We start from the raw sequence: 12,045 nt of genomic DNA, 5'->3' as shown, positions 1-12,045 counted from the left end.
AGAAAAATAATAAACCCATCATTCAAGCAGCGCTTTATGGAGAAGTAGCCGGTTGCTCTGCTTGGGACTGGTGGGTTCTGTGAGAATTACCTGCGCACATTGATTCAAGCACTTAATTAAACCAGCTGTTGGACTTGCATTGCACGCAAATTCATACGCGATTTACCGCAGCGTACGCAAGCACTACATTTAAACAGCATAATTCAAAAGTGAAAGTAAAATGTGCACGTCTGCATGCGCATTTATAAGCCCCTCCCACCCAGTGATATCGGGATCATCGGGTTTGTGATGCGCCGATTAACCGGTGGGAAAATTCTGTCACCGCGGCAACCCTACTCTCCGGTTTAACCGTTTGTCCACACACAAACGCAGTATTAGGTTACTGAAACTAAACTTGCTAGGGTTTTTTTAACGTTTTTGGCTTGTGACGTTGTGAGACTCTGCAATGGCTTCTGATTGGCCAACATGGCTTTACGGTTAGGGATGTACCGCCATCTGTTGGTTTGGCATGCTATTGACAGTGCTTCATGCCGTGGTATAAAAATACCCATGACTAGGCCTAAGATAACACTATTTTTTGATCATGTATGTTATTGAATTTCGCTGGCCCATTCAGAGATTTTTCATGAAGTTTAAGGTTGATTCAGTTGTATTGTGTGTGTCTGTGCAGGCGGTGGAGGAGCTTTTTAATCTCATGCAGCTGTTCGTGGCTCAGAGGCCTGACATGAGAGAGGAGGAGCTGGAAGATATCAAGCAGTTTAAGAAGACCACCATCAGCTGTTACCTGCGATGTCTGGACGGCCGCTCCTGCTGGACCACACTCATCAGGTATGACAAAAACTTACGCTTTTCTAAATCCTCAGCTTTATTCATCAGTGTATGTTGTTACAAAGAAACATTTCGCATCAAACAAAGTGTAATACTTTCAATCTACTTCCTGATGGATCAAGTCATGTCCCATCCAAAGTCATCTTGCATGCGTCAATTACATGATCTTCAACTGAATCTCTCTCTCTCGCTCTCTCGCAGTGCCTTCCGTATATTGCTGGAGAACGATGAGGATCGGCTGCTGGTGGTTTTTAACAGAGGATTGATTCTCATGACTGAGGTATACACAATGTGTTTTATTTTATAACTGTGTATTATTGATATACACTGTACGTATTAAATATGTCTGTGTCTGAGTCGTTCAACACCCTTCACATGATGTACCATGAGGCCACAGCGTGTCATGTGACGGGTGATCTTGTGGAGCTGCTCTCCATCTTCCTGTCTGTTTTAAAGGCGACGCGACCCTACCTGCAGCGCAAAGGTAACACGTTACCCATAATGCACCACACATTCGAAACATTGATTCATCTTTTTGCACATCATTAATTGAAAAATCTAAATCACCTCCGATTGAACTACATCCAGTAACATAACTGTGTTTTGGTCTGTTCATGAAGTGTTGTTTTCTCTTTGTAGATGTGAAGCAGGCTTTGATTCAATGGCAGGAGAGAATTGATTTCGCTCATAAGCTGTTAACGCTGCTAAACTCCTACAGTCCTCCAGAACTGCGCAACGCCTGTCTTGGTGAGTCTCCTGCATGCGAATGCGCAGAAGTGCTTAAATACAATTACAATAGCATCTTAAAACTATTAAAATAAATTGCAACAATGACTAATACTTGGACTATTTTATCCTGCTAAATTGAGCCATTGCTCTTTTTTAAAAACTTTGTTTTAACTAGTTGCCGGCCAGCGCCAGCATTTTTTTAAATGATTTCCACAAAAGTTTAATGCCTTCCAAAAAATTTTATTCTTTTAAATATATATACATACAATATATAAACAAACAGACCCTTGGTAAAAATCAATAATGACATTCGTTATCAACGAATAACGGCTTCTCATCGTGCAACCAATTTGTTTAAAAGCGAGGCAACGTTGCCCGGACCGCAGTGTTGCCAGGTTGTTTTAGGGTTTTCATAAAAGCAGTAATGAACCACAAACTAATCATCTGTTTTAGAGTAAGAGGGAAATCCAGTTTTTTATAACCGTAACAACGCACACATATATCACTTTCATATCATAATGGCTTATTTATTTTGTTATGTTAATGGAAAAATTTCCTCACCTGCTCATTCCTGAAGACTCCTTTTGTTTGTTTATATTTTGACATTTAAAGATGTTTTACTATTTAAAAGCTGCACAACTTTTTTTATTTAAGGCTTAAAGTACAATTCTACACATGAATACACTAAGTTAGTGCCTTATTTAGCTATAATAAGTGAAAAAGTATTTTTATCCGATTAGTCGATTAATAGAAAATAATCACCCGATTAATCGTTTATGAAAATACCCATTAGTTGCAGCCCTACTATTAATAATGATTAACCATTAGTTTGTACATCAATATTTGCCAATCACACAGGAGCTTTATCATAAATGGTGTAGGACAATTTAAAGATTTTAAAATTCGGTATGTTGTCTTATATATTTCTGTATTATTTATTAAAAATTGTCACTGGCCAACACTTACAGTGCTGATCCATTTTGCTGTCGATTTTAATGTTTTTATTAGTTTTATGTTTGATTAGTTACTATTAGTAGGAGTAGGAGATTTAAAAGTAAATTCTAAATATTAAAAATGAAATATATTAAGTAAATAAATTTAAACGTGTATGACCTTGTCTTAAGACATGTGCAGCTATTTATGGAAATGAGGTCAGATGTGAACTGAGTTCATGCTTTTAATGAATGTTAATTAATGCATTCTTGCGTAACCATAGTCAGGAGTCGCCTTCTTTTCCTTGTAAAGAATGAATTGTGTTTTCATGATAAATGGCTGTAGTTCTCAGAACAAGAGCAGGTAATGTTCTTCATGTTAAAATGCGGTAATGACTTCCTGATTAGCAACTTGTGGGTCGTTTCAGTTTTTAACACTAGATAGTGCTCACTACGCTTTCTAGCTTTATCTCCTGTCATGTCAACAGGTCACGTTTACATTCACAAACTCATTCAGGTCAAACGAGTTCAAACAGATGAGATGTGAATTTGTGTCAAAAATAAAGCTTTGTAACAATAATTGTTTATTAAAGAAATAAACTTAATGCTTTTTATTTGTTTGTATATTATAGAAAGTTTAATTGAACTTGAATTTAATTTACTTAGCAAAATGCTACATGCTGTTGTTTTTAGCTTAAGTGAATATTTAATATTAAATTTAGCATAGTAGTTTTTGATGTAATATTTCAATTAAATTGAAGAATCCTGTACTCAAAAGGATTATTATTATTATTATTATTATTATTATTATTATTATTATTAAAGCAAATTATAAAATATATAATTAAAGAAATTAGTAATTATCATTAGTAAATAAATTAAATATGTATAACTTAGTTTTTGGTGTTAATGAATGCATTCAAGCTATATGTTTTATCAGTATGTCTACGCGTGTTCCTTGGGAATCAAACCCATAACCTTTGTACCGCTCAACTTGAGCAATTAGAAGTAGACCGAATTGTTATTATAGTCAATTATATACTATAATCAAGTATATAATTATTTTAGAAATGTGACAACATAATATGCGAGTAAAATGTAAATAATCTTTAAAATAGTCTCTAATTACTGTAGTCTGTGCATACGGTACTTAAACAAAAGTGACCCCCCTCCTGGCAAATTGAGTCACAATGAGCAAATTTATTAGTTACCTGTAGATGGTGTTTTATGTATATAGAGTACTGTGCAAAAGTCTTAGACCACCACAAACAGGCTTGTTGTTTTAGAAGTTTTAATGTCCATCCATATTTATTTTTCATTCTATTTTATTAAGATGCAAACAGAAAATACAGGAAATATGTACACAAAAATAAAAAATTATAGTTTCAGGACTAAATGTCTTCTTTAGGCATCGTATGTGTGTAGTGTGACCTCTCTTGGCACTAAACACATCTTGAGCGTTTTTGAGTAAAAAGATTAATTTCTTTAAAATTAGAAATTAGAATTTCATTTTATTTAGGTTTAAGAGATCCTACAGTTTCCTGCTACTGCTGAAGTGGAAGAAGAGTTTATCATAAAAATTCGACACATCAGTTTACATTTTTATACAGTTTTTAATACTATATACACATTTCCTGAATTTTCTATTAGGTATTCTATTAAAGAGACTCAGAAATAATTATATATGATCACTGTAATTGCAAAAACAGTTCTGCCATGATGGCCTAAGACTTTTGTTTTTTGAACAGTACTGTATGTGTGTGTGTATGTATATATATATAATATAATCTAAAGCTACTGTACCGGCATCTATAGCAAACTACTACTGGTGTTGCCCAAACCTGTATGGGGATGCACCCTACATGGAGCCGAAAAGTTTGAGCTCAAAATGATACCGTATGCATTCTTCTCATTTAGACAGAACGGGTCACAAATATAAAGCAAATTATCATATAAGTGTGATTGAATTGTGACTGATCTGATCCTCAGATGTCCTAAAGGAACTGGTGCTCCTGAGTCCTCATGACTTCCTGCACACGCTCGTACCCTTCCTGCAGCACAACCACTGTACCTATCATCACAGCAACATTCCCAGTGAGTAAAACCAGCACACGTACAGCCTTAACATCTTAATATAACTTTCCATCAGATTAAAGGGCGGGGCTTCATATCCATCCTGGCAGGTCGAAGCCTGATTGATAGAATTAGGGCGGGGCTACATTCGTGTCCAAGTAGACAGAGCTCTGATTGAGGTTGAGGGTCTTAGATTTTAGGTAATATAACAATGTTTAGGTGACAGGAATTACATTTCTTACTGTTTTACTATTATGTTGTTTCCCTGGTGTGTTATTGTGTCATATAACGTTATTGTTGTGTGTTTATAGTGTCATTCGGGCCGTATCTGCCTTGTAGAGAAAACATCAAGTTGATGGGAGGGAAGAACAACATTCGACCTCCTCGACCTGAGCTCAACATGTGCCTGCTGCCGTCCATGGTGGAAACCAGCAAGGTGTGTTATGTGCGAGAGAAACGAGGCCACGGCGAGATTTACTTCACAGATCTGATTATATGATTGTGTTTCCTGTAGGGTAAAGATGAAGTGTACGACAGGATGTTGTTGGACTACTTCCTGTCGTATCATCAGTTCATTCACCTGCTCTGTAGAGTCGCCATTAACTGTGAGAAATTCACAGAGACCCTCATCAAACTCAGTGAGCTCCTTTACTCCTACCTTTCACATTTCTACGTCCTCCTACGTATTCTTCACATGTTTTTTAACCCGTCTACAGGTGTACTGATCGCTTACGAAGGACTTCCTCTGCACCTGGCTCTCTTTCCAAAACTGTGGACTGAACTCGCACAGTCTCAGGTAAATCCCGTTTCTTTCCCATCCTTCTCCAGATCATAAAATTAAGGATTTTAGCTGGGAATCGAACCCATGAAGTGATTTACTTACGAAACTATACGAACATCAAATGTGATAGATTTTGTTTTACTGACGATATTGTGGAAAGTCCTGGCCGAAAACAAAACCATTCAGTGTATATAAACAGTAATTTAAAAGCAGTTTAAAAGCCAAAACATTTCGTTTGTGTTTGCAATTATGTATGCGTGTAAATGAACCCTAATTGTTTGTCACGCCATGCCATTCTGGTAATTGAATTTGGTAGCAGTTTGCCAGACAAAATTCTTGCGATTTTAACAATGGCAACAATGGGGCAGTGCTTTACCTCATGAATGAGGGAGTGAATTAAGACACACCTTATTAAAAATCACTTTCAGAGTTCAAAGGTGTCAAATTGTGTGCTTGCATGGCATAAAACATATGGGACCCTGGTTGCACGGGTATATTTGTAGCGAAAGCCAACAATATATTGTATGGATCAAAATGGCTCAGATTTTTTTTGTCAAAAATCATTAGCACATTAAAGGTCCCGTTCTTTCTGTGTTTTTGAAGCTTTGATTGTGTTTATAGTGGGTAATATAACGTGTTCATGTTTCACATGTAAAAAAACATGCTATTTTTCCACACAATTGACTTATCTTTATAGCGCCGTTTTCAATGTCCCTCCTTCAGAAATATGTATCGAGTTCTGATTGTTTAGTGTGCTGTGATTCGATAGCAGCTTAGCTTAGCAGAGCCGTTAGCTTAGCTGGCGACTGATGTATTCCTATGGGCGGAGTTTAGTCAAAAAACTGTTCTAGTGATGTCATTAATGCAGGAAGTAGAGAGCTGTAGTCCAAACCGGCCATTCGCTGTAGGCGTCGAAAGAGGAATTCTGTTAAAGTAAAAATATCGCCTGACTGAACTTTGAGCTGTCGTCATTTTACAGGTATAATTTATGCTATTATAGCAACATTACACACTAACTAGGGTATAAAAAATTGGATCAGGAAGAACGTGAAGAATATATTTATCATTAATAATATGTGTTCATTTGGAAAGCTTTAAAGGCAATTTTCTCAATATTTCGATTATTTTGCACGCTCAGATTCCACTTTTTCAATTTGCTGTATTTTGGCCAATTATTGTCCTACAACAAACCATACATCGATGCAAAGCTCATTTATTTATTACTCTACATTGGTAACATAGTTTGACAGTAACATAATTGACTAATCCGGACAACAGGAAAGCTATATAAGATTATAATAATTATATTTTTATTGCCTGTATTGTCTTGTGATCCATGTAAATGAGTATCAGATTATTAAAATAATAAAAATATCAATATTTGAAAAAAATGACTTCATCAATTATATAATTACATATATATGAATATAAGACAATAAGGATCTGTCCCATATGGCAAAAAAAAAATTCTCTGGTCAAAAATATGTTAATGTACTTTCTTACTATGAATACGTATGAATACATATAAATACGGAAATACGTATAAGCCGCATCATTCAAAAATGCGTCATTAAGACAAAATAACATATAGTCACAATGAACTATACGTCACGTTTATTTAGAAAATTATTTCACAAAATCCAAGTCGAAGAACAGACATTTAATCTGGAAAGGCGAGTTATTCAACTAAACAATAGCAGACAGAACAGCAGGCTGAATAGATGTCTGTACGTTAAAGTAAATTATCAGTTATTTAAACAATAAACCATAGCATACGGAAGGTTGAATAGTCTAAATCAGTGTTTTTCAAACTTGTTCAGCCCAAGGACCACTTTATCTTCCAGGACCACCTAACAGAATCTCACTCTAACACGCCCCCAAAAAACAACAAAATATGAAGGATAAGCTAAATTTAAGTTTAATATGCAACTGTTTCAAGTCAAAAACTAATTTTTTCAACACAAATGCAATGCTATGTTCAGAAATTATTATATGAATTTTATTTTATTTGAACAAGTAAATGTGAAATGAGTTGCAGCTTAATATGAACAACAAACTGCACATGTGAAAAAAACTGCAATTAAACATACTATAACAGCCTATAGGTCCCACTTAATGTCATTCCAAAGAGCCCTTAGTTTAAAACTGAGGTCGTGGGTATATGAAGTCTATGGTTGTAACTATGGTAACAATAAAATGCTGAAAAAATGTTCCCCTTAATGTCCAAAATCACTGAAATTACAGGGATTTTACACATGAAACAAAAACAAGTACATTAAAAAACTAATAGATCTGTGGATTTTAGCTGCTTTCAGTTGACGCTTGATCCTTCTTTTGACTCCTCTTTGGTTTAGCCACCGATCCATTTTTACGTTATTAAAACAGAAAGGCAAAAACTGATATCACAGTTTTGCAAGTGCATTAAAAATCTACTTAAATAGGTGACGATTGTATAAAAGGTCATCTTTTGGGGGACCACACTTTGAGAATTACTGGTCTAAATTAACCGAACAAGCCAACTAGCGTGAAGTTTGCATACTCATCATCCCACATCACTGAATCCATTGAATTACATAAATACAGAAGCAGCATATAGCGGACTCTTTAATGTTGTCTCTTGCCTCATAAATGTCAAAATTAATTCATACTGAATTGCTGAATTGCTACAATGCATTTTGTAGAAAGTAATTAAATATATTTTTGAATTTGAAAACATATATTTCAAAATGTTTTTCAGGGGCAACAAATACATTTCTGATTTTACAACTCATATGACAAAAAAAAAAATTCTTGGCCAAAATATTAAAGTTTATAAAGTATTTTTTTTTTGCAGTTGAAAATATATTTAATTTGAACCTTTTTAAACCTGTTATATTTACAGGTCATAACACAAAGTTTTTCTTCCAATGTGACGTGAATATAAATATATATAAATATACATTTATTTTAAAAAATGTCCCAAAAATATATTGGTGAAAAAGACATATTTAAGCAAATATATATATATATTTGGCCTTTTTGGTAAATTTGAAAATAAATGTTTGCTGTATGTGTAAGCTGCTAGCCTTACCTTATTTTTTTCTAACATTGGAAAGTATTTGAAGTATTTAAACTCTCATTGTTGAAAGATAATTGCTAGCGCTGTTTTGATTCTAATTAAGGAGGTATAAATATTTGTTCAAGTTGATTTACTTCCTTAATCATTCTTTTATACATTTCTTGTTCCTCAGTGTGCGATGGCTCAGTCGTGCGTGAAGCTGTTATGTGAAGACCCAGCGTTCGGCGAGTACATGAAATGCATCCTAATGGATGAGAGGTCTTTCCTCAACAACAACGTCGCTTACTCTTTCCTGACCTGCTTCTTGCACAAAGTAAACACACGCACGTTAATCAAACTCAATACTAAGTTCACAAAACCACTCTAGAAATTAAACTTGATATTTGTGCCATGTGTATAGGTGCAGGTCCAAGTGTTATCAGGCCAAAGTTGTTCCAACCTCATCAACGTGTTGGTCACCAACCTTCTGAACGAGTACCACAGCCTTCAGCCCGAACTGACCAATCAGAGAGCAGAGATCAGCAAAACCAGCAGCCTCCTCAATGCAGTCAGTATTGTGACGTCTTTTTAGTTCTTACTTTAACTCTTAACTCATACTTTTCTCGTTCTGTCTCTAACTCAGGATCTGCGGGCGCTGGTGCTGATTCTGTCGGTTTACACCCCTCAGCAGTTTGACCCGGCTTTAGGTCCGGCTTTACAGGAGCTGCTGTCCAAATGCAAACTGTGCCTGCAGCACCATGCCACTTTAGAGATGGAGGCTAAGGAACGCAAAGACGAAAAAGGTGAACATGAGATGTGCCTAATGATAATAAACACTCACTGGCCACTTTAGCATGTTGTTGTATACGCATAATTAATGTCCTTTTTCTATCCATCTCTCAGTGGATGAGGAGGGCGTCACCCCCGTTAAACGCAGAAGGGTGAGCAGCAGTGCCGACGATCGTCCAGCAGATGGCGGCCGTAGCACTCCCTCGACCTCCTCATTGGCTCCCTGCTCGGAGCAGAAGGCGGAGCCGGGCGAGGCGTTAACGCCGACCAGCACTTCAGACACCGAGACCCGAGACTCCTCCCTCATCGACCCGGGAACCGAAAACGACCCGCCCTCTCCCGACAGCGCGTCCCTGGAGGAGAAAAAAATGGACGCTTCGTCGTCGTCTTCATCATCGTCTTCGTCGTCTTCATCGTCCTCTCTCCCCGAGACGTTTAGTCGGACAGGTGAATCTCAACAACCCCAGATAGCGGGAAGAGAGGAAGAGGAGGAGGAAGTTCGAAGAAAAGAGCCACGGGAGCAAGACACCGAACCCGAACGAGAGGAAGTCCCGTCCACTTCCGCAGAATCGGCGCTGCTACTCTCCAACCTTTCGGATGCTGCTGCCGAGGGGCAGAGCTGCTCGCTCCAAGAGGCGGAGTCTGAGGGATATGGACACGCCCTTTCACAAGGAGTGTTGAATCCTGCAGCGCAACAGCAGGATAGTTTAGAAATGCTTTGTCGCACGGTCGAGGCCACCATCGCTGTGGTTGCCAAACTGTCAAACGGCGGGAAAGGAGGCTCACGGCCCTCGGCTTTGTGATGTCACAAACCTTCGGTTTTGTCTTTTTTTTAATGTGTAATTCAAATCAAATTTTGTTTGCTGCCCTCGCTCATCAACTGTTTTGTTTTTGCCGTGGTGCTCTGAATGTTAGCGGTTACCACCGCAGGTTCCAACTCCAGGGTACTCGCGGGGACAGATGTGAAAAATAAACGCTAGCGGTTGAGGGCATTCGTTTTTTTAAACCTTTTGTTGGTTCGTTTGTTTTTGAAGTGGTTTGTTTTTGAGGCTGCAGTGTAACAGGGAAAAGGTTTACAGCGTTTTAGTCCCGTCAGTGCATAATTTAATTTGCCTTTTTATTCACGTGTATTATTATCGATCGTCTTCTGTGCCAGTTTTGTACTTGCAGGCATGAGGCTAAAGTGGCCTCAGTGTTTTTTCCCTGTGGTGGATATCAAAAACTATGTTTACTTGTACACTGAACCGAAGAAAGAACCACGAGAACATTGATTCTGTTAAGAATCTTCTAGATGTCGCCTGGCTTTGTAAATGAGAGGGTAAAATATATATGTCTATATATAAGTTTATATATATACATATATAAATGCATAAATATATTTCTGTATGATATATGTATACAGTATATATCCATTGAAGCGCAGTATACTGTATATATAAATCTACTGTATATATACCTATGTTGTGTATATAGAAACTTGAGGTGCTTTTTTTCAGGCAGAAAACATTTGTGGCCTGAGTATTGCACATTTGCTGGAAGAGTCGGAGCTCTATTTTATTTACCAAAATACATTCCATAATCTATTGGATGTCATTTTTTGCGTTCTCTGTATTTGATTTTTTCCGTTTTGATTTATTTTAATATAGGATATAACTTAATAAAATTTTAATATGATTTAATTATGAACTGAGTCCAAAGCAGGCTGTTGGGTGATTTCTTTCCAGTGCCGAGTCATGAATGAGCTTTATGAAGTTGTATACTAAGGCTTTGTCTAAATACTCACACTTGACTACTTACTTGGCATTATTTTTTGTGTGATCCTGTCATAAGTTGCACGTGTACATTGGTAGCAATAGCCAACAATAACTTGTGTTGATTTTCTTTAATCGAATATCTGGAACAAATCAGATTTGGGGCAGAACAGACCTGCTTTTAAACAACAACAAAAAAACCTGTTTCTTCCAACCTTCATCAGTTCTCTTTTATCACCTCTCATACATGTGTAGGTTTCTTCAAAAACATGTAATTGCATTTTTGTAAAGGACTTTTTATAGAGATCAGATTCAAAACATACACGGACATACAGGTTTTATAAGTTGCGCCATCTGGTGGATAATAGCAGTATTGCAGATTGACGAGGTAACTCGTCAATGGCGGGGAAAGATTTAAGGTATATAGGTTTTAAAAAGTAAAGATTTCAAAGCCACTAAAATTTTCTGTCATACCGTTTTCTAGGTATGAGCTGTGTTGACACACAATTAATTAAATCATTAAAGGTATATTATACTTTTTTTCTGATGAACACGAAAGAAGAGATAATTTGAGAAATTATGGTAAACACACAGCAGATAGTGACCACTGAATTCCATAGTAGGAAAAAAGTATTGTGATAAATGATGAAGAAAATATTTTGATAAATGATGGTAAGCACACAGTTGATGGTACCCATTAAATTCCATCATATTTTTTATTTCTTCTATGAAAGTCAATGTACACTATGTTTACCAACATTTCTCAAAATATCTTCTTTTGTGTTCATCAGAAAAAAGAAATTCATACAGGTTTAGAAAAACATGAGGATGAATAAATGATGACAGAGTTTTCATTTTAAAGTGAACCGTCCCTTTAAGGGGTGTGTACACCAATGCATTTTAACACAGCTGAAACATTTTTTTTTCAGCTTAGTGCTTTGGTTACTGTAATACTTCTGATTTGTTCATCAGTCGCTAACTAATCACCACTGTGATTGGACGGCCTAGTGAGAAGTGACATTGACGAGCTGAGCTTTTCACCCAAAGTTGAATATTTTTAAACTCTGGGTGCTCAGCGCTAAGCACGGAAAAACGCAGAGCGCGGGCATTCATGGTGAAAACAAA

At 36.7% G+C, this 12,045-nt stretch overlaps 1 protein-coding gene across 2 annotated transcripts in view; it reads left to right on the top strand.

The window, feature by feature from the left end:
- Positions 1-10,866, top strand: part of usp34 (ubiquitin specific peptidase 34) — a 56,783-nt gene extending 45,917 nt beyond the window's left edge. For both annotated transcript variants that reach the window (XM_073860229.1, XM_073860237.1), the window contains exons 65-76: positions 671-828; positions 1,030-1,108; positions 1,186-1,312; positions 1,468-1,575; positions 4,479-4,583; positions 4,874-4,998; positions 5,077-5,200; positions 5,279-5,358; positions 8,574-8,714; positions 8,802-8,948; positions 9,024-9,183; positions 9,284-10,866. In XM_073860229.1, the coding sequence (XP_073716330.1) occupies positions 671-828; positions 1,030-1,108; positions 1,186-1,312; positions 1,468-1,575; positions 4,479-4,583; positions 4,874-4,998; positions 5,077-5,200; positions 5,279-5,358; positions 8,574-8,714; positions 8,802-8,948; positions 9,024-9,183; positions 9,284-9,972 (2,043 nt within the window). In that variant the 3' untranslated portion in view covers positions 9,973-10,866. The remainder of the gene's footprint in view (positions 1-670; positions 829-1,029; positions 1,109-1,185; positions 1,313-1,467; positions 1,576-4,478; positions 4,584-4,873; positions 4,999-5,076; positions 5,201-5,278; positions 5,359-8,573; positions 8,715-8,801; positions 8,949-9,023; positions 9,184-9,283) is intronic.
- The last annotated feature ends 1,179 nt before the right edge of the window (positions 10,867-12,045 follow it).

The sequence above is a fragment of the Misgurnus anguillicaudatus genome, chromosome 3 (genome assembly GCF_027580225.2).
Source record: "Misgurnus anguillicaudatus chromosome 3, ASM2758022v2, whole genome shotgun sequence".
NCBI classification, from domain to species: Eukaryota; Metazoa; Chordata; class Actinopteri; order Cypriniformes; family Cobitidae; genus Misgurnus; species Misgurnus anguillicaudatus.
The sequence above is the reverse complement of the archived record's forward strand: the minus strand, read 5'-3'. Positions and strand labels throughout refer to the sequence as shown.